The following is a 23,296-nucleotide window of genomic DNA, read 5'->3' on the forward strand; positions in this document are numbered from 1 at the left end:
TATTTTCATGTTCCTGTGAGGGTAAGCATGGATCTGATCAGTTCAGAGCTCTTTGGTGTCTCTGCTTTCCTGCCCAGGCCAGTGGCAGTGGGCAGAGTGAGAGGGGATGGAGCCCTCGTACTGACTTTCAGGGAAGGTGGCAGGGCTAAAGCCCTGTCCTGGGGTGTGTGGTGTCCTTGGATACCAGACATGGGCAAGAGGTGTCCCCTTTCCCTGCCCACCTGGCACAGTGTGGGTGCTCACCTCTACCTCATTTTGTGACCTGGTGGGGCAGAGGCAGCTGGGTGACAGGTTAACAGGTTAATGTAGAGCAAAGAAGTTGTGTGAGCTCCTGCACTGCACCAGGAGGGAAAGCGCTGCAGGGGAGGTTCATGTGCACACACACACACATCAGCTCTGTAATCCTGCAGAGGTTTGAGTGGGAGTTTCAAATTTTGGTACCAGACTCGATAATCCTGTCTGAAGCACAAAGAACATTCATAAGCCCTCTGGAAATTAGGCCTAAGAATCTCTAAGGAGCATGAAAGTTATAAACTAGATAAATATTTAAGTGCTCTGGCTGCTTAGCTGAGTAACTCTTAGTGAATTAGTGAATACCACCACAAGCAGTTTCCTTTTTCACCTTAACAATAAGCCTAAAACCTGTTCTGAATCTATAAGCTTTCAAGCACATTGCTGTGCAGAATGGAAATCCCTCACAGGTAAAACAACCTGTAGGGGATTAAATCTGAAAATAACACTGAATTTTATATTGACCTTCAGGTGTGGTTCTGATGATCATAAAATCTCTGTTGTTTGAGAATGTTCCTACCAAAAATATTTTCCTAAGCATTTCACAACGTGATGCACAAGAAGTAAGCACAAAATTTTGAGCTTAAGGGTTAAATTCACCCAGAGCCTTAGGCTGAATGAAGCCTGTGGAAACATCTCACTCCTTCCTTTTGGGATCTTCAGTTCTGAGTTAGACCCTCAGGGAAGAGGTCTGTTTTTCAGAGGTCTAAGAAGGTATAAAAACATCAGAGTAGGTTTCACAGTGGTTGTCATCAATGGTGTCTATCTAGCCTGGGTATCCTAATAGCTATTGCACTCTCCCAGCAATTAGGTAGCTCATGTTCAAATCCCTCACTGCCTCAATGAGAAAATCTTTTGAACACAATTTTCAGCCCCTCAGTGACTGTTTTATCTAAAAGCCTCCTGGGGCTGAAGCAGAGTTTTTTGTCTCACAGGTTGGAGCAGTTCTGTTTTGTAAAAAAAGTAAATATATTTCCTGGTCATGACAGAAAATTGAGGAAGCTTCTACAGATCAACATTGGCAAGACTCAGGCATAATTAATACAGGGTTGCAGTTGCTGAACAGTTTAAGAAAAGCTAGGAAATGCAAAAATCTTAAACTTTTTCAGCAAAATTTAGCTGTACAAATCCTGTTGTAAAATTTCACACAAAAGTGTATTTTTAATCCATATGCCTATGGTAGCACCATTTAAGTGTCTGATTTGCCTCTGCATTTCCCCAGCTTTCTGAGGAATGTGCTGACGGTGTAGCCTATTGGCAATTAAACCATGATGTCAGGAAGTCCCCAGAGGAGCTAAGTGAGAAGTGATGTGGAAGTTCATCCTTTCTATGGACCCTTGTGTAGCTCAGGGACTTCACCCATCATATACACGTGTCTGAATTTAGAGCTCCTTGAAGGAGCAAGGGTAATGTAAGGATGTGCTTCTGCTGCCAAACTGGGTCGCCTGGTTTTGTACTGGGGTCACATTCCCTTTCTTGTCCACACAGAGCAAATGGTAGTTGCACGTGGCCTTTGCTCTGGAGGAAAACTCTCAGCAGGTGAGCCCAGTGCAGACCAGTAGGCAGCCCTTCTGCAGGGCCTCCACCCAGTACGCTCACAGATCAGGCTGTGTCACTTGGTCAGAGGATCCCAGGCCAGATCCCAGCACAGGTAACAAAACCAGCTTGTCAGTGTGTTTGCACAGACCTAGATCACAGATGACTTAGGAAGTGCTCAAAGAAGATGTCCAGGGTCAAATCCTAAATGCCTCACTCAGACAAAAGACAAGATAAATTGTTTGATGCTTTGTCCAACAACTCAATCAATCTTACAGGATTTAGCTCTAATTTTATTTTAAGGCAATCTATTTTTTCCTTATATAAATATAAAAAAAACCCTTCAGATGCACTTCAAAAAAAGCCATTTTCTATTCTATGTGTTGTGTCAAGCTTTCTATCTCTATAGCAGTAGTTTCATTTGCTCTATTCCCTTCATTCACAGTACGGTGTAGAACTGGAGAATTCAGCAAAGAGGCAAAAATGATTCCATCATCAAGGCTATCACTTCCAGTTCAGGATCATTGCTCACAATATTTTCTCTGGACTGGCTCAGTCCAGACTTCAGTAGCTGAGAGAATAATGCTGTCCTTGTACTTGGTTTAGTTAAAACAGTGTTACTCGGGCCTCACACTGGTGCAAGGAATTTCAGTGCAAAGGAGGTATTTTCCTAGCATGGTGAGTGCAAAGGAAAATCATCTTTTAGTGAGCTGTGCCTTTCCAAAAATCACTGAAGAGTTAGTACTAGTGTGGCCGTTATCCCCACAGGCAGATTAACACACTACACCAGGAACTAATAAACAAATCACCCATGGCTGTCAGGCAGACATGGGAAAAATGATTCTTCTTTACCGAAACTATTGGATCAAGCAACCTCGTTTTGACCTGGGTTTGGACAGAAGCCAGTCCCCGTGGGACAAACATAAGAAGGCTCTACTTGAGATAGCTTTGGGGTTTTGCTTATTTTCTTTTTGTTGGGCAGAGTTTTAAAATAACAGAGAAAAATCAAAAACACTCGAATAACTGATGTATTTATTTTCTTATATACACTTAAATATGGCACATCTGACAGTAGTTGTACAATAAACTCAAAATGGTAATCAAAGCTGGACAGTAGATCAAATAACTCAGTGCTGAACCTATTAGAAGCCAAATCCTGTACACTGAATTTCTGAAGAAAGTTTCACCCAGGAGCTGCAGTAGCTGAGGACTCAGAGGCTAAGATTATCTAGTCTCAGTTTCTGAAAGAGTGGCTGTTGACCGTGACTCTATTATGAATACACCAGCTCCATCTTCCATAGCATTGAACTGGCCCTTTCCACTTCCACACAGCCAGCAATTAATGGGTTTTTGTTACCTCTTACAGAACAATTATCAATGTCCCAGAATATTCACCTGCAGTTAGTGATTGCTCTAATAAATAAATGCAGACTGGATTCATTCTGCTATTAATGTGGAAGATGTTTGTGTTTACTATTTTTTGAAAGTCAGTGACAGCTACTTTGCAAAGCAGTGGATTTTTGGAGAATAGGGGAAGTTCAGTCAAGGAGTTTCTTTGCTTTGGGACCCATGAGAACCTCTCTTCTCCTTCGGACAACGACAATGCCTGGAACACGTTGGTCTTGCAGTTGGGCATATTCTGGGTTGTGATGGACATCTGTCCTCACAGCTGTTTGATAAAGGAGAGAAAAAGCAAAAAGAGAGAAGCATTGTAATATAATTCTTCACGTCACATTCCTCAACTTTTTCATCATTCAACACTGCAATGCTCTCTAGACAATGTCTGGGAAAGCGTTGACATGCTACGACACAGGGAGACAAGACTTTGCTGCCTGACATTTCTTGTCATATCAACATGTGATATTGTCATCCGTTTGTCCACAGACACAACCATTTCTTGAGCAGTGCTGCCCTCAAATTCTGCAGAGTACCTTAGCTCACCTGATACTTCCGCTTTGGTCCTGTCGCAATACTGGGCATAAAATTCTGGCAGAAAAGTCTTGTGCCCAAATTAGGGTAATTTTTATAAGCCAAACTCACGTAAACAAATGATTGCATAGATCCCCTCCCATCTGTCTGAAATACATAAATGACCAAATCTCTTATTCACCCTTTCAGTTGTGCCAATTCTTTTAGCTATTTTTATACTTGTCAACTATTTTATGCTTGTCTGTATTTTCAAAGGTGAACCTAAAGATGTAAAGGTTACTTCTTCCACAGGTTTTTCTCCATAACTGAACATGTGAAATCTATGAGACTGGATCCTATGGGTGACCATTCAGTGAACTGCAGCTCTGCTAAAGTACCAGGGAAAAATGTATGGTGACTGTCCTTACATTTGCTTACAGACAGAGCTCCTGCAGCTCTACATGTGGCCAAGGAAATTTAAAAAAAAAAAAAAAAAAAAAAAAGTGTTTTTAAAGTGTATTTTCTATTAAAGTTTTGCCAAAGAAACCTCAAAACTAAAAAACAAAACAAAAAACAAACCTCAAAACAAAAGGATTAGGGAAATGCATGGAGTGTAACAGCCCCAGAACAATTTTGCTTCTCAGTTGAATCAGAGCTGATTGGCTTTTATGTGTATGAAATTGCATTAGCTCTAGTAAATCGCTTGCTCTGAGGACAAACTCAATCAGGAATGAGGTGTATGGTGTGGGTGCCAACTTAGAGAACTTTTATCCCTAGATGTCAGTGAATCTGCACTCAGCTGTGAGAGAGAACACAGGGTGTGTTCTACCTGGCTACAAATGCAAATGTAAATCCCCCGTGTCACATAGTAATTTCAGTTGTAGCATGCTTTTAACCATCGCTCTCTTATGATTAAGGGGAAAAAAAAGTAATAAATATTGGTAGTTGAATAGCATTCTTGTCCAGATTTCTTTAAAACATGTTAATTAAATAAGCCTTAGACTCATTCTACGAAGTAAGTATGGTAAGTATCATCTCTGTTATTATTGTCTAACTGTTAACACAAGTTAATTCAGATCTTGCAGCGTAGACACTAAATGACAAGAAACACTTACCTGCAGGTTTCAGCATGAAATATCTTGTGTTTTAGGGCACAGCTCTCCTGGCTCTCCCTACACAAATAGCAGCTGCAGTTCTCTTTACTTTGAAGGAAATCTGTGGGACACTTCTGTGTACATATGCATTCACAGTTTTCTTCATCAAATTCCATATTTTGCCCACACATAGCCAGTTCAGCAAGAGGAGGGAGTCCTGCAATGGCACATACATCTTTTAGTGGTAAGCTTTACATGTCTGAATCCTTCCTTTGAGGAGACTAACCCTTTCTTTGAGATCACCTGGGCTCACACATGTACTGCATGATAGATTCCAGTCTTTGTCTGTTGTGACTTACAGTGCAGAAAAGGACTGAGAGGATTGGGCTGATTATATTACTTTAATATTGTTATTTCTTGTGGGCTGAACCCTGCATTAACATATTTATTTGGGGGCTGTATATTAAAAGAGCCTCATGTCAAGTTTTGAAATGTACAAATCTTGAGTGGACAGCAGCTTTTAACAAGAAAATCTCAAAAAGGATTTAGTCTATACCCATGACAAAAATGCACATCCATGCAAACTGTCTCACTCCTCACGCAATGTACTTCACTATCCATATATGTTTTTGTAAAAGTAATGCTATGTCTAGTAAGGTATGAGCTGGTCTAACACTTCAGTAAGGGGCATATGCCAGTTGAAGATGGAAGAAAATACTTTGTTTCAGAAACAAAACCCCAGTCATGTGAAGGCACTGTCTAATACTTCATCTATCTTTCTTCAAAATACACATCTGGAGTACAATATGAATCCTTTTAGCTAATCCTAGCTAAAAGGGAACACATTTTGCAAAGGCTTTATTAAAATGCTAGCAGCACATCCCCAGTTTAAAGGTTGTGCTATATAACGTGTCATTGGGAAGGTAATTTCCTGTAGTTTTACAATTAGCTCTTGGATTTAACCTATGGAATGTGGAATGTAACCTACATCCGCGACCTTTGCAGCCTCATCTCTGATCTCAGTGGTCAGAAAAGATTTGAACATTACTTGAAAGAAACCTTCATTATTTTTTACTTAATGATGGAAAACCAATATTGAGACAGAATAAAACCCAAGTCCTGTTGGAATGGAGGAAGGAATCTGACCCAAATTCTTGGAAGACAAACATCTTCCTGGGGGTGATAAAGCTTGGCATGTGTGAAGTGGTGTAGAGTGTTTCAGTCTCACTTTGTTTCAACCTCAAAGAGAGATTTTAAGTTATTTGGTCGCAACCACTGCCAAACACAACGTACTTCAGAGAATGATATTTTATCTGAGGAAATATCAAGTCTATGTCAACAAAAGCTATAATTCAACAAGCCACACATTTTAAAGCTCCCAGCTGATGTTGCAAAAGGCTAAGATTTAAGAGGATTCTGGCTATTCACAGTCCTTTGGACTTTGAAATTCAGAATAACAGTCTTTCCTTGAGTGACTCCTTCCTTGAATCCTTAACTACCTAACCTCATGGTCAGATGATCTGATCCAGAGTGAGAACAGATCTTACAGAAACCACTGTACAACTGATCTCTTGCTTTTTAATGTTAGTAGATCGTAATCAAGAGACCACTTTATGAGATTGTTTAGTTTTTTTAGCTTGCTAGTCTAGGAATTGCTTTCCAGCTCACTTTTATTGTTGCCTTGGATGTTTAATTCTTTTTCTCGTTGCATGGAGGCTAAACCACAAAGGCTGGGCTTCATTCTGTGTTCATCTGCTCTAATGCTATGATAATTTTATTTTGACCAGTAAAATTTCCTGAGAAAATCAATTTTTTAAGAACCTTACAGATTGCTTAGAGAAATTTTAACTGCTCTTAATGTTTCCTGCTAGCAAGTATCTTCAGACTCACACAGTCATCCCCCAGAATATTTCCTACAAATTTCTTTGAAAGATTGAAGTTTTCCAGGAAAAGCAGAGGGAGAAACTAAGTAGTGTACAATTGTATGAATTTTACCCTCTTCGCTTTCCTTCCACAGACCTGGAGGGGTACACTTGCATACTCCTAAGTATTTATACCACATCAGTTTTAAAGCTTCCTAAACACCTCAATAAAATAATAAAAAGTAGTCAAATACTTTGAGATGTCATGCAATCTTTTGCACTGACTATAGCTAATAGGCAGGAATGATTTTGCCTCTCTGATTCGTGATTAAGTCCGTTCTTAAGAATTTCTCACAATAAAGATTTCAGCACCTTCCCCATGCAATGTATTCCAGGACATCTGTTTTTTTTTCTATAGTTACAAAGTTTTCCCTGGTGCTCATCATACAATTTAAGACACATGTAAAACAAAAATTCATTCCAGGGTGCCTACTTCACCTAGCTCTTTTAATACTTTCCTGTTTCCTGTTCAGGTTACTAATATAGAGCAAGTAAAACATCCAAGTGAAAAACATGAGTTGGGAATAAGCACATAAAAATGTTTATTTTCAGGTGAGTTTCTACACCATAAACCAACTCTATCTAGGGATGTGACATCAAAACTACAATTCTCTCAATGAAAAGATGTGACAAAACCTATATGAAACACAAGCAGCCTGAAAATAGTCCGCAAAATTTCCATATGTAAGTTCATCTTTACCTTCTCGTCTGTTGGGGTGCTGTACATCTACAACACATTCACATTTGTCACTATCCCAGATCCATCCATTATGGCAAAGTTTGTTGGTAAAGGGACATCTAGAAGGAAAAAAAAATGTAGACATTTAAAAAAAAAAAAAAATAAATAGGAGCCTCAGTATGGTCATTTTGCCAAAGGAACCTGCTAGCATGCTGAGGTTGCCAGCTGGTACTGTGTGGAGGTGCAGCACCCGTGCGCATTACTGCTGCAAACAGAGAGCCTTGGCACTGGATGGTTTTGCTGATGGGACTAAGCTACCTGGGTCCCAGTAACTAGAAGAAGCATGTACAGCACGCATTTCAGATTATATCCTTACGAAACTGCTACAGTTTTGCATCCCCACTTTTCCATAAAACAGCTCTACTGCACCCAGGATGGTCTTTGTTTTCTGGCGTTCATGCCATGTAACTGTATTGAATTTTGCCATGCTGTCAGAAAGTGCAGCTCCAGTATAAATTTGCCCATGCTTAGGGATTAATTAAAGGATTAAAATTGATGTAGCCCGTTCTCACCAGGACTACAGGTATGTTATACCATATTTCCAAGTTAGATGTGAGATCACTTTTTCCAGCCAATGAATCTGACAGATGCATACCAGGACTGGACCAGAAAATGCAAAGCTATGGTTCCTACTGATTCTGACTCAACATGCCATGAAGTATGGCAGAGGGATTTAGCTTGACCACAGCACTCTGTGTGCCCTGGCTAAATAGTGCATGAACAGAGTTGCCTGTGTCACACTGAAAAAGTCTATGCACACGTGCTTAAATAGCTCCAGTGGAGCATGGTGCTGATACGTGCACTTCGAATCCACTTTCAGGCACCCGAGTGTCTTAATGACTTCAGATGCTGCTGAACTAGCCTCCCGCTTGTCAGATTCTGTGGTCCATTCACTTAAAATTCACTAGTTTAGTTGAAGCTTTCTAACACTGAGTGATAATTAAAGTATTTGGAAAAGCTGTTGGGATAACAGAACATACGGGGACCATTGTAATGACCAAATGAGAACAAAATAATTTTTCTACTTTGGACTGTACAACATGTGTAGTAGTTTGTAAAAGAGGGAGCTTACCCGTCTTCTTCTGGGTACTGGACAGACCTCCGTATGATGGTGTACTGATGGCGCTGAGTATTTGATACACACTTACAGCCTGTGTGATTGGCAATTTTTATTGGCACGGGCTCAGGAACACTTGTCAAGGGAACCGAGATCTCAAAGAGCTAGGTGGGTGAAATAACATTTACTTTTCAGTTTTCATTATACAGTTAATATTTGAAGTTTTAAATCAAAACCTCTTACCCTTTCCCACCATTTGATCTGTGCTCGTTTCTAGAGACAGCTGCCTTAGCTATGAACGGACAGGTGGGCACTGAGAGTAAGCAATGCTCACCAAGGTAGGAACTTGCCAAAATGGTGGTCCCAGTGCCATATTACCTGCTATTAAACACCCAAGACCTTTCAAAATTATTTGCAAGCACACTCAAAGCCTATTCTGAGTACTAGAGACAAATGGAAAAGATTTGGTTTGGGGAACTTGGTTCTCAGTTATATCTTCAGTTGAATCTGAACCACTTACGGAGACAGCTATTTAACTGTCCTAGGGAATAATCACAGCATGCATTATTAGAGGCCTGACTTAATGCCCACAGCCTCCTCGGAGAGGGAATAAACAGGAGCAAATAGAGGCGAGTTCATTCTACTTCAGCTGGCTTCCCACAGGGAATCATCCTGTATACGTCTCTCTACTGACTATAGCAGGAGCCTAAGGAACCAAGCAGCCTACCTTCAGTGCATCTAAATTGTTTAGGGTGATCTCAGAGAGGCCTTTTGGAAGCCCTAGTTCGTTGGGCAGCTACGTGTGGGAGCTGTTGAAGTGACCCTTAACCCTTTGCTCCCCCACTCCAAGCCAACATCCTTCCCATGGAAACCAAAGCATAGAGCACAACTTCATGTGCCAGCTTATTTTGGCTTAATGCTGCCTCCATGAAGGACCTGAGAAGTATTCCTAAACTAGACTGCTCAGACATTTAAATTCAGCTATTGTAGTGTCTAGGTGGTATGAATATCTTTCAGTGGATATTTTATACTGAGGAAAAAAATGCTCTCACTAATAATTCCATTCATTCTAGAGGAGTAGATCTAGATGATGATGGTGTATCCAGGAGTGAAACTTAGCTGGGGGCTTTTGAGGGAATGGTTATTTTGAAGGATGATAAAGGAATGTACACTCTGCAAAACTGCAGTTATTCAACAAACTTATGAACTGCTGCTCCAAAAACACATAAATAAATAAATACATTTTAGCCTGATCTAGCTCCCTGAGCTGATCGGATGTCTTTTGTGTGTGGCCATCAGCTCATAACAGCTTTCTCCTTCTGGTGTGGAATGAAAGCAATTAATGAACATTGATGCAAGGATGGGCCATGATTTATTTTACTACAGCTATATTCCAGTCCAACCAGACACAGTGGAATTACACTCCGTTAAACCTAAAACAAACACAGGCGTGAATTTGACCTGCTCCCCGTGAGGACTTCACTTTTCTTTTTAAAACAACTGCCCTTGGTCTTTGTTTTGATTTAAAGAAAAGCCTTTTTCAGAAGTAGAATTTAGTAAATTATTCCAAGTTAAAAGATGTTATCAAATATAAGTAGGGGTGCACAAGGTGAGACGAATCAAGGGGGACCAGTCTCCTGTTCTCCATCTGTAGGTGTGAACACAGATTATTTAATCCACAGAGCTGACTGAAAGTACTAAATTTGGAGCCTTGCTCAGTCAGCGGCTGCAGCAAGGTGTCTCTGTACATAGACACCAGAGGGAGTCCACAGAGAGAAGCTCTCTGGCTACTTTATGCTTGTTTTTTGGCACTGGTCATTAAAACTCAGGCATTTGTCACCTGCTTCACCTAAGGAGTAACTGTCTACTGGTTTAATCCTTTCTTTTCCAAAGTGACTCATGATTTGGGATATTCAGATCCTGAGGCATTCAAATTGAGAGCATCTGGTCTCCCACTGAAAATGTCTCCTTTTTAGGCTCCCAAAACTGCACATCCAAAATTATTAGTCAGCCTTTTTGGAACTGATGGCAGCCTTGAAAATGCAGCGCTTGGACTTCTGGCCTCACACATCAAAATTTCCTGGAGTGTCTCTTAATCCTTTAGTGCAGAGGATTCCCCTGAGCCAATACTCTCAAGAGGTCCCAGGTCCAAGTAACAATACATTAAAGAAAGATTAAGCTCCTTAACGTCAGGTGAGCCTAAAGTCACTCTCTCAGGGCCTGACTTTCCATCTTTAAACATATATACCCATTTTTAATAATGCAACATGAAAGTAAAAATGGATATTGGACATGCCTGAATTCACTCCACATGGATAAAAAATTAATTCTTCTGTCTGTTATGATAGTGCAGACAGATCTTTCATAACAGGATATCAGAAACCAAACATCCTCCTTCCCCTCCCTTCTTGGAGAGACAGGGTAAAAAGAAAGCAGATTAATTGCCACATTTACCGTTTTTGACACGTAGGTTGTAGTAATGTTCATGCAGCTTAGACTCTCCTCATTGCAGCAGCCTCCACATCTAAACACGTTCACACAAGGAGGCTTGAAAAATTTGTTGGTTGTTGTACCCAGCTCTTTGGCAACTTCCACGCAGGTTTCCCTTGGCACACATTGAGTCTTTTGCCATTCTTCATCTATGACTGGAGAAAACACCATTTTTATGAGCAACCATGGCAAAATTAAGCTGTTGATTAGTGAGGCAGAAGCATTATATAAATAAAAATGAAGTGCTGGCAGGCCATTTACACTTACCTGGATCAATTTGCACTTACTTGGATCAATCTAAGGACCAGAGAAAGTCTGAGTAACTTACGCCAGCTGCACTGGCAGAGAGGTTGTTGCATTTAACTGCCTTTAGTTTTCAGCAGAGATGACCAGAGTCTCTGTTAATTCCAGTAGGCAAAGTAGAGCTGCATCAGTTTCCCTTAGCTGTCAATCAGCTCCCTATTGTCTATCTGACAAAGCTGGCACACACCCTCCTTTTCTCCAGGGTAGACCTCTGTATTGTCTTTTTATCCTCTCTTTGCATGTACCCCACCATGGACTTGGTACAGCTTGGGCCTGATTGCAAATGCACATTAATGATTAACAGATTCTGGTCAAAGGGTATTAATACTCTTACTGGATGTCAGCCAGCAAGCACCATTTCCAAAACGTCTAATGAAATCCAAGACAAACACTCTCACACCTCAGTACCATCAGGGGGCTCAAGTTTGAATAACAGGAACATGAATTCAAGTATGAATTATCTGTTCAAAACACTGTGGCATCTTTCGAATACTGGATTGTTGAGTGCTAGAAATTTGTTTTACACTGATTGTCAAATTTGGACTGCGAGAAGGAATAATACATTAACTGACTGAACCACAGGGAGAAAACAGGGACATTTCCATAATATTATCTTGAATCTTTTAAAGATGTAGCCTTGCTTTTTTTGGCTTTTGCTTACCTGATTCAAGTTATGGGATTACTCAAGAGTCATCAATGCTTATGGTTTAAGTCCTTCTTAAAATTATGAAAAACATTTTTCCTGTCTGCCCCCCTTCAACAGGCTTCTGAAAGATCAAAAACAACTTCTATACTATTAAGAAAATTAATCTCTTCCAATGCAGTCCACCTCCCTACTATTGTGCAAGCTTTGTGTAGGTTTACAGGAAACTTCTAAAAAAAAATAAAAAAAAAAATCTGGAATATTTTTAATCTACATGCTATACTTGTCTTCAGAAGAGCTTTTATTTCTCTATTTCCTACCTGACTTGCCTTTTATTATTTTTAACTTTTACTTCAACTGACTGTATATTTAACTCAATTTGTTTATCTCTGCAAAGTCGTTCCTTATGATTGATTCACTCCACTCTTCAGTCATGGAAAGTGTCCAAGAAATAAGATCTTGGGGTCTAAATTCTGATTTTACAGCATAAATTAAGAGAAGAATCATGAAGACCAGTAGACTTTTCTAGAATAATATTAGTCCACCAAAGCAGCAATATAATCCTAGGCCTTAAAATAGAAAATAAAGTGTTTGCCAAACTCATTAAGGTATGTGCCTGTAATCACTTCAGATGTCACTTCAGTGAGTGTAAGCAGTGGTGACCTTTCCAACTGCACACATCCTCACTTTATTAACCACTTTAGCAGAAGGGCTGTTATAGGAAGCAGCGGTCAAAGAAGTGGAGGTCACATTTTGTCCAGAAGCACCATGGTTACCCTAATGTTTTCTGTGGGCAAGCACAGGGCAGCTGCTGAGAAATTTGGCTCTAATACAGACTCCAGCCTGAAAGCATTGCTGTCGTCGAAGAGGTGAGGTGAGCTGCTTGGGAGAGGCTGTAGTTAGACAGGATGACACGAGCTGTCAATGAATTCATCATTAAACCTCTAGAAAGGAGGAAAAAAGTCCTGAACTTGCCCTGCTGGAAACTGGGATGCTGTGGAAGATGGTCTAGCAGTGAAACAACGAGGAGCATAGACCCGGCCTCCTTGTCAAAACACTTTACTAAAACAAAACAGGTGCCCTTTGCAGAAAGGCCAATGCTTGATGACTGGAAAGAGCGTGGGAAAGAAATACGAGTTTATAGGCTCCGGTTTTTTAAGAGACACTTTACTACCTTGGACATATGAAGGTATTAGAACAAAAGTAGTTTCTGTCCTGGGATAATTTCACTTTGGATGGAAGAAGGGAGAAGATGATTCAATAAGGGTTTGTTTTAAGTTAAGTGGCTTGACTTTGAATGAGAAAGCTGACATCTCTGTGTCATAGGGAAAAGGAAAGTGGGAAGTGACCTAACAGCTGTTCCAAGCAGCAGATTACATCTATATGACTATAGTCATCCGACCTTATTACTTGAACAGTTACATTATTTTGCCATTGAAAAAGATTCATTGCAATATGCACTGAGTAACACTTGATAACATCCTCTATTGTCTTGCTGTTTTAATGAAAGAATATTTTAATATTTCAGGAGTGCTGGTGCTCACTGAATGAGCAATAGTGAGTAGAGAATTACAGCATTTGACACTGGGTACTACCTCTAATAACACTGGATTGCTAATGATGCAGTTTAGGCTTTTCAAGGCATGTAAACAAGATTTTAATCATTAGCTAAAGCCTTCTTAATTCTTCTTCCAGTATGTATTTGATTTAGCTTTTCTCTGTATAAAATTTCTATAAGAAGCTTAAAACTGTATCTGAGATATGAAAATTCTTTTCAAACTGGCACTCGTGTTTGCATTTCCATGCTGTAGCTCAGAGAAGCAAATTAAGGCCTTTGCTCAGCCATAATTTAGCTGAGTAATGGTGTCCAAATGTGGCTGTGGTTATTGTAAAAGGGATATTGGCAATATCTAATTTCCCAGAAGGAAAGTGATAGGATCATATCACTTCAGGGTAAAGACTGAACAAAAAAGAACAGCTCAGTCTGTCATTTGTTAAGCTACACTGGAGCTTTGCTGTGGGATATCCATTTGCTAGACCAAAGTAAAGTAACTGATCCTTTATTTTACATCTGTGAACATATAATGCCTCTCGTGTCTCTCAGCTACAACGAACAATATTCATTTCTGCTCCAGATGAGGGAATAGATTGTCATTTCCTGCACTCAGGTGTTGGTTGGTTGTTTCAAGATCTACTTTTCTCTGGAGAGACTTCCTCAGATAGTTTGAGAATAGGGTAATACCTCCTTCCTCTGCAGTTCTCACCCAGACACTGCTGCTGCTGTAGTGCCTTGTGCCAGAGCACACCTAACAAAAGAAGGGATTTCTGTGCCTGCAGTGAAGCTCATTTGTTTCTGCCTGCAAGCAGATTTTGAGATTTAGCACAATGCTGCTGGCCTGCCCCTCAGCCAGCCATTCCAACCTGTTCTTTGCACATTGACTTCCCCTCCTTTCAGTGGACTGACAAATCCATACAAAATATGCCTTCCCTTTGGAGAGTACACAAAGAATAAGCCTGATGTGGCCACAAAACGGGGAGTCATATTCAGGCTATTGCCTGACATTTTTTCATGTTAAATAATTTTCTGTGAATGCCCTGTTCTCTCCATTACAGGTCCTGAAGACAAGATCAGACTCAGCCACAAGCCTGCACCTACCTTTGAGGGTATCGATATCATAGAAAGCAGCAGCAAATCTGGTGGAGCGATGTGATGCAGAGCGGGAGTCTAAATTGGCCAGGCTCTTGAGTTTTAGCCTGCATTTCCACAACTTCCAGTCCTCGGAGTGAGTGATGCGAAGCAGCTCCTCCAGGCTGGATGCTCTCCTGATCTGCTGTTCTGACCGCTCCAAAGCTGACAGAGATGTCCTCTGGAAGAGAAGATAGAAGTCATAAAGCCAGTACCTTTGCAGCCTGTCACCAGTGCAGCACATGGAGCACTTCTACAAAAAGGCAGCACATGACTAAGGACATCCAAGAGTACTTGAGACAGCAGGAGCACACAGAGATGTCCCAGGCATTAACAGTGCCCGGCACCAGATTGATCTGCAGGATTTGTGCCTGCATAAATTGGGAAGTGGAGATACCCACTTCCTTACCCTTTCCATCGCAGCCCTCAGAGCTATTTTACAAATGCAGACTTTACTGTATCCCTGGTCCTCAGGGAACCTGGCAGACACCAACTGCATCGCCGGTGTGCCTGAGCTGGCCAGACATGCCACTGTGAATCCCACGTCATCCAAGTCAAACAGCATGAATAAGTTCAGCTGGTGAGCAAAACACCCGTGCTTTCGCAGCAAGCCACGCCACGTGCCAGAACTTTGCTGCCAGCCATGAGACACCACTGCAGGAGCAGGTGACACATCTGGAAACTGCCCTAACTAACAGGGCCCATCCACATGGCAGGCAAATGCAACATTCAACGTGATGTAAAATACAGGATGCATCTGCCATTTCCCATGCTGACTACCATTTGGATCATGCCCAAGCTGTTGCCAAAGCATCCTCAAGTCCAGCCTCAGCGCTGTGGCTGTGTAAAGACATTAGCACAGTCATCGCATCTTCCACCTACATGGTCTGTGTGACCATTCTTCTCTCCCATGGGAGAACACTCCGTACAAAGACCTACCACCTCAGTCTAAAGTTCTTATTCACTTTAAAAAAACCTGTATAACAGAAACTTAATATTGCACAGCACTCCGTAACAATACTTTTTTCTTTGGCTGCTGCTTTCCAACATCTGTGTTTGTGCCTTTATCAAGGCATTAAGTATTTATTTCCACTGACTCACCAGATCTGCTGAAAACTGTTGCCTCCAACCCAAGTAAAAGATTATCTTTGCAAATGGCTGCATTGCACTGGGCTGATGCCCTCAGCTGTACTCTCTGGTCATCCAGTTGACTGTACTTTTTGACTTGCAAATAAAGGGCAGCAGTGCCAGCTTTCATCAATAAAGTGGCAGTTGTTAAAAGCAGAGCTGAAGTACAGGAAGCTGCTTCTGAGGTGTATAGCAGCCTGCAGTCTGAACTGGTAGCAAACGAGTGCGCTGTATAGGACTGGGGAAAGGGTCACCTATAAGAGGAGCATTTTTAGATGAGATCTGAAATTCAGGCAGTGAGCACATCTGTTACTTATTATTAAAACATCTGTGGCATTTATTTTGCAATGATACAGATGTTAGCCTGTACATACAGGCCAAGTTCATTTTTCGGTAATTACCTTCCACTGACCTAAAATTCCCTATGTAGTTAACTCAGAATAAGTTATTTGCTTTTCTTTAATGCCCATACGGAACATTATATTGTGCTCTAGCAATATGCCATGTTTCATTATAGAGATGGCTGTTTTTCATAGGTGAACAATTTTGCATGCATTTCATATGTGGTGAAAACTGGAAAGCCCACCTCAATACTTACGGACAAATAGCTCAGAAGGAATGTGAATAATTAGCAGCAGTAACTGAATTTCAAGATAGTTTTACAAAAAACTGCCCAGAATATTGCTGATTTAGGAAAGCTGAAATTCAGCTTGAGGTCAATGTGTCAAGACTTATTTGTTTTAAGAACCGCAGCTTATACTCACTCCCATTCACAAACTGTCTCCTTGACCTTGCAAAATATGTGAGCGTAGGACCAGCACTGGCATGGTAATGGGACCCAATATATTAAAACTGAATTCTATTAACCATTAGCAAGATTCTTTTCTCTCTTTGTGGTAAAAAGATGTTCTGGCTGAATCAGCATCCAAGGCTTCTAAACTACACTGAATTTGGAGAGAAACTGTAAAATGAAATGATGATGTTCTGTAAATTCAAAGACATATCCCTGCACTTCTCATAAAAGTCAGTAGTTTTGGACTGGCTTTTTCATTTCTTTTACTTAAATATCAAGTGGTTTTATTAATGATTATTACATGAGCAAAGTAAGTTTTAAATCTAAGATGAAAGTACAGAAAAAAGTAAGCATGGTAAGCAAAGATCTCTGGGTTTATCTAAAGCAAGAATTTGTACTGTTTTAAGGATTTTTTGTATTTTTAAAGCTATACAAGGTCCTTAATGTGTACTGAATATGCTAAAATTAACTGACTAACTTTATGCTTTCACAAATAAAGAGGAACAAGTTACACTAGTAGAAATCACTTTTATACCAAAAAAAATGCATCTCCAATAGGATTTGAATTCTGGTACTTTTTAAAAAATGTACCTCTGATATTGATGAGTCATAGTGGTATTGACAAGGCCTGCCAATATGTGCAGGTTGTTCCTTTTCATACTGGTTTTCACAGGCTGATAATTGCAGAAGTATGATCAAAACAAATGGAAGGAGCAGTGCTCATTACAGAATTCCCTCTGCAGTCATCAGAAATGTATCCTAATTAACTAAACCACAATCATCCAAAACTCACACAGAACCCTTGGAACTGAGTTATCACTTTTCTGTCAGCTCCAGGCCCACTCAGTGTTGCCTGGGCACTTCAGCCCTGAAGTGAATCTGTTGCCTCAACTCTTCATGTTTCCTAACACCCATCTACAGTTCAATGGAATCACCTGTTGTCTACCACCACAACGCCAGAATAATTGTCTTCCTTCTTATATTTGGCTTCTTCCCAAAGGGAACATATTTTACAGCCAACTTCAAAACATCTTCATAGGAGTCCCTATCCAGTACAGAATTTCCTGATGCCCTTTTCCATAACAACAACAGCAGTGAGATAAAGTATAACTTTTCCCTCTCAGTACTGCCTGACACTAGGCAAGATGATGAGCTGAAGGCAATGCTAGCTTTTAAGGAAGGGCTGAATACCAAATAGTTGTAGGTCTTTACTGTGTAGGCACCTATTTTGTCTGTGAGCTAGTCACTCTCTGCTTCCTCTTTAGCCAAGACAAGGAAATATAGACACTTTTAGAGCATGATTCACTTGAAATCACATTGGAAGTCTTTCTTCTGGCTGTACAGCAAACCCAGGCTCAACAGATTACAAGATACATCAGTGTGGTAGATCTTTGATCAAACAAATCTCACCACAGATCTCTAGGGTATAAAACATCTGAAGAGAAGCACCTTCACTGAAAGGGTTATCAGGCACTGGAACAGGCTGCACAGGAAAGTTCTTAAATCACCATCCCTGGACGTGTTTAAAAGTCATGTAGGTGTTTAGGGACATGGTTTAGCAGTGGACTTGGTAGAGTTAGGTTAATGGTTGGACTTGATGATCTTAAAGGTCTTTTCCAACCTAAACGATTCTATGATTCTAATTTTGTTCCAAAACTACATAAGTACAGGATCAGTGAATACCACCTTATGTGATTGGTTTTACTCCTTTTAGACTACTACAATACTCTTACCAAAAATGTTCTTCTAAACACTTGCTAGAGCATGGACAGACTGGTTCAGCATCCAGAAGGACATCCCTCATCCTTATACACTTTGACCGTAGAGGTAGCTATCTACAACTTTAAAACATTCAAAAATAAATGCATAAAAAGTGAAATGAGTGTGGAAAGTGCATCAGCCCCACCAGCAGGGCACAGCCCTGTAGCCTTGGACACCACAGACTGAACTGCTTCAGTCAGACACCCTCTTGTGACAACACAGCAGCACCGATTAACATGTTGTCATGAAATCTTTCAAAACATTCATTTCTGGTAATCCTGTTTTGAAAAAGACAGCATGAAATGAAAACAATGAACTTCTTATGGTCTCAGATTGTACCACAGATGTTGTGCCATGGGGCTGCTAGCACCACACAGCTGTGGAGATTTCTTTCAAACACTGCAGTTTAAATTCAAGCTCTGTTTAGATATAGACAAACATCCTCTGGCTGAAGTGAAAAGCCCCACTTAGAAGAGTGCAGCTTTGCACAAAAAGGTAAATAACTGTCTCAAAATGTGAAACTGGAGGAAGGTGCTAGGTTCAACAGTGTTCCAAAACTACCCCTCGTGATGACTGAGGACTTTATCCCCTCTTACAGTGATATAGAGTGGACAGTTGTTAAAATCACCATTTGAACAGGAGGGGAGCTTCCCACTCAGCCACAGAGCAAGGGAAAGTATGCAGAGAGGTCAAATCTTCACTGACATTTTTGGGAGATCCATCTCCACACACAAAGCATGAGGAACAGAGCTGCCACCTGTCTGTAGATGCTATTTCACTTTTCAAATACCACTGCCTCCCTTTTCTAGGCTTTCTTTGATGACTATGGTCCTTTCTTCCAAGTTTCCCTCACATTCTCCACTCTGCTCTCATCATCTTGTATTGGTTGGATCCCACTGTGCTTTTATGTTGTTTATTTTTATTCTTTTCCTCATATTCTGCAAGGTGGGAGTCCAATGAGACCTACCTCATGCTGAGATGTTCAGCCTCCTTGTGCAGAGAAACATCCATTTTTCTCCCTGCCATGCCCTCACTCCTTTTACATTGACTCAGATTTTAGTAGTCAGCTGAGGTGAACTGTTGCTGTGGTGGGAGTTGATGGTAATGGCTGCAAACTAGATGTAAAGCAGGACTTCACTGCACTTGGTGTAGCTTACATAGGTAGCAAAATTAAGGTCTCTGGCCCCAGAAAGCTTCAAATATACGTTCCGGCTTGAGAGAGAAAGTAGCGAAGGAGCCATTGGCAAATGGTCAGGGCAATGTCCTTTACATACTCCAAAAATGAACAAATCACCTGTGGAGCCATATCACTGAAAAGCTCCAAACATCCTAAACTTTCAGTACCTGTAAATATATATCCTGTAGTCAACCCAATATACAATGCTATTGCCTACAAGAAATGTTTGTGTAGAACTCATTAATAACAAATGTTGAAGTAGTAGGTTTTAGTAGTTTGTTCTTATCTCTTCAGCTTCCTGCTGCTCTTAATATAACTTTTTCTAAGTATCTTATCTAACAATGGATCCCATACCCAGAAATAAAAATCAGATTGATTTTTAAATGAAGTTGTATGTTTTTCATAACACTGTTCTCTGATATGTTCCAAAACTGTTCTTCAACTCAAAAGGAGTATCTGTTTTCCTCTATTTGGGCTATGAGCAACATCATTGACATCAGGAAATGATAACGTGGGTTAGCATTGTGATTTTTGGATAATTACAACTTTTATCCTTCCAAAAGCAACCTTAATGGGCTATCTATCTTCTTCCTAGCAATTTCAGATGCCAGAAAAACCCTCAAAGTAGTTAGCATTGGAAAGGAACAAGAGGAAAAGCAGTAGTACATTCAGTGGCCTTTCCCACCTTGGACTCTGGCTTAAATCAGACACCGAGTTCATTACCCTGTTGATTTATGCTTGTCAAATATTTGGCTTGTGCATCATATCATACAGATGCACAGTCTGCACTGTTCAAACTGGATGCCTCCTTGAGAATTAGCATTGATGATCTCTTATCAGATGCTGCAGCTGAGCAGCTTGCAGTCCATGCTTGACAAGCTCCTAGGTTTCTTGCCTAAGAAAAAATGCCCTATCCTTTTCAAGCTGATATCTGAGTCAGCCAGTGGAACCCCCATTTTTTTTTGCATGTGCCGCTCTTTCCAGCCTGACACAGATGGTGTTTTCATTAATGCTGTGTTTTAGGGTCTCCTGGAGGCATTTTGGACAATAGAGGAAAGATATGCAGAATACGATAGCAAAAGAAAGGCCCACTAAAGTCCTAAATTTATTTGAGCATCTGTAGGACCCAAAATAAATTATTTTCAAGGCCATCAGTAACTATCAGTATTTTTATTTAAGGAAACACATCATGGTGAATAATATTTTGTGTACATGAGGAGGCAAAAATTGAGTTTGAAATCCATATTTTGCTCAATCTAAGTCCTACTTACATTTTACTCTGTACTCAAGCACACCCTCAGACCCAGGAAAGACGCTCTGAAAGCTTGTGCAGATAACTTCTTTCCTTAAAGCCCAGCCTCACAGTCTTTATCCACAGTGGTACGTAAACTTCTGCTTAAAGCTAAGCACATGTAAGAGCTCTTCTGAAAAGGAATGTTTTTCTGAGTTAAGGTCACAGATACTATTGTGACAAGTGCTACATAAATATATGGAAATCTTCAACATTACCACTGCATCTGGGGCCAGGACAAATGATTAAGGAACCTCTCAATAACCTTGCACTGTTTTATGATCCATCTTCTCAGTAGTTAAGCAATAAAAAGAAGGTAACAGCAATATCTTGCCAGGGAAAGCAGATTGTAGCTGCATACCATAGAATGATGATTCTGTTGATGCCATTGTATCACAAATGTGGCCAAGCAGGTTTAAGCTAAGTTCAGACTAAATGTTTCAAAATTAACCAGTCCAGGAGTCAAAGGGGACAAAGGGATTTGTCCTCATCACAAATGATGAGGGCACTTGCACATCAACAAAGAGTATTGGCAACATGTGAGGCCAGTTTGAACCTGAATGCTGCGTGCTTAGTGCAGCAGAAGCACCTGAACTTAGTTCAAGAGAAGTCCTGTGGAAGACAAAGACTTGACACAATCAGAAGCTGAATTCCCCCTGTTCCAGTGCTGCCCAAAGGCTATTCTCAGGACTAGACTCAAACCAGTTTAAACACTAGCTAGATGATTCATTGCCACATGAAAATACCAAGGAACTTTGCTGCTATGTATGCTACACCTGAAAATAACCATGATGCATTCCCCAAGGTTTTTATCACAGTGTATGAGCTGGTCACAGTTACACACTCATCTTGCAGAGATAGAATGCCCGCAGCTCCCTTTGACACCACAATCATTAAAAATTTTTAAAAAATCTGATGCTATATATATCATTCACCTGACTGAATATGAACTAGTTTTCTGAGACTCCTGTTGCAGTCAATGGAGAAAAACAGGTTGACGCTGAAGGAGGAGTTGACGGTTGAGAAGAAAACAGGGACACCGCTCAGTTGTGTAGTGGCGAGGTAAGGAAGGCCAAGGCACACCTCTAGCTGAATTTGGCTAGAGATGCAAATGAAAAGAGGAAGGGCTTCTGTAGGTACATTAACCAGAAGAGGAAGGTTAAAGACAGCATCCCCTCCCTGAAAAACAGCAATGGGGAATTAGTGACAACAGATGAGGAGAAGGCTGAGGTCCTGAACAAGTTTTTTGTCTCAGTCTTCAATGGCAACTTCTCTCCTCACAGCTCTCAAGAGGATGGCCTGCAAGACAGGTACTGATGAGACAAAGGCCCTCCCACAGTCAACGAGGACAAGGTTCTTCAATGTCTGATGAACTTTAACAGTCACAAGTCCATGGGCCCTGATGAGATGCACCCCAGAGTGCTGAAGGAATTGGCTGATGCAGTTGCCAAGCAACTGTTCAAAATATTTGAAAAGTCCTGGCAGTCAGGTGAGGTTCCTAGTGACTGGAAGAAAGGAAACCACGCCTATTTTTAAAAAGGCTAAAAAGGAAAACCCTGGGAACTACTACCCTGTCAGCCTCACCTTTGTGCCTGGGAAGATCATGGAGCAGATCCTCCTAGAAAAAAAGCTAAGGCACATAGAGGACAGGAAGGTAATTCAGGAGAGTCAGCATGGCTTTACTAGGGGCAAGTCCTGCCTGACCAATCTGGTGGCTTTCTATAATAAAGCAACTGCACTGGTGAACAAAGGAAGAGCTGTGGATGTCATCTATCTTGACTTTACTAAGGCCTTTGACACTGTCCCCCATAGCATCCTCCTTTCTAAGTTGGAGAGATATGGGTTCAATAGATAAGAAACTGGCTGGACGGTTGCACCCAGAGAGTAGTGGTCAATGGCTCGACATCTAGCTGGGCAGAAGTGACCAGTGGTGTCCCTCAAGGAGCCATACTGGGACCGGTGTTATCATCTTCATCAATGACATGGACAGTGGCATCGAGTGCACCCTCAGCAAGCGTGCTGACCATACTAAGCTGGGTGGTGTGGTTGACATGCCAGAGGGACAGGAGGCCATCCAGAGGGACCTGGACAGGCTGCAGAGGTGGGCTCAGGTGAACCTCATGAGGTTCAACAAGACCAAGTGCAGGGTCCTGCACCTGGGGAGGGGCAACCAACGTTACCAATACAGGCTGGGAGAGGACATGTTAGAAAGAAGTCCACTGGAGAAAGACTTGGGGGTACTAGTAAATGAGAAGCTGGACATGAGCCACCAATGTGCAGCAGCAGCTGCCCAGAAGGCCAGTCACATCCTGGGGTGCATCAACAGAAGCAAGGCCAGCAGATGGAGAGAGGTGATCCTGCTCCTCTACTCTGCCCTGGTGAGACCTCACCTGGAATGCTGTGTCCAGCTCTGGAGCCCCCAGCACAAGAAGGACATGGAGCTTTTGGAGTGTGTTCAGTGGAGATCCACAAAAATG

The 23,296-nt window shown here is 41.1% G+C and overlaps 1 protein-coding gene across 1 annotated transcript in view; it reads right to left on the reverse strand.

Moving 5' to 3' along the window:
- Nucleotides 1-2,845: 2,845 nt before the first annotated feature.
- FIGF (c-fos induced growth factor (vascular endothelial growth factor D)) overlaps nucleotides 2,846-23,296 on the reverse strand; it is a 28,204-nt gene continuing 7,753 nt past the window's right edge. Inside the window, exons 2-7 of the mRNA XM_008938744.1 lie at nucleotides 14,640-14,850; nucleotides 11,002-11,192; nucleotides 8,563-8,711; nucleotides 7,452-7,549; nucleotides 4,851-5,046; nucleotides 2,846-3,496 (exon numbers count right to left, since the gene is read on the reverse strand). Coding sequence (XP_008936992.1) covers nucleotides 3,370-3,496; nucleotides 4,851-5,046; nucleotides 7,452-7,549; nucleotides 8,563-8,711; nucleotides 11,002-11,192; nucleotides 14,640-14,850 — 972 coding nt within the window. The 3' untranslated portion in view covers nucleotides 2,846-3,369. The remainder of the gene's footprint in view (nucleotides 3,497-4,850; nucleotides 5,047-7,451; nucleotides 7,550-8,562; nucleotides 8,712-11,001; nucleotides 11,193-14,639; nucleotides 14,851-23,296) is intronic.

This window comes from Merops nubicus, unplaced genomic scaffold, assembly GCF_000691845.1.
Source record: "Merops nubicus isolate BGI_N331 unplaced genomic scaffold, ASM69184v1 scaffold11554, whole genome shotgun sequence".
Lineage (NCBI taxonomy): Eukaryota > Metazoa > Chordata > Aves > Coraciiformes > Meropidae > Merops > Merops nubicus.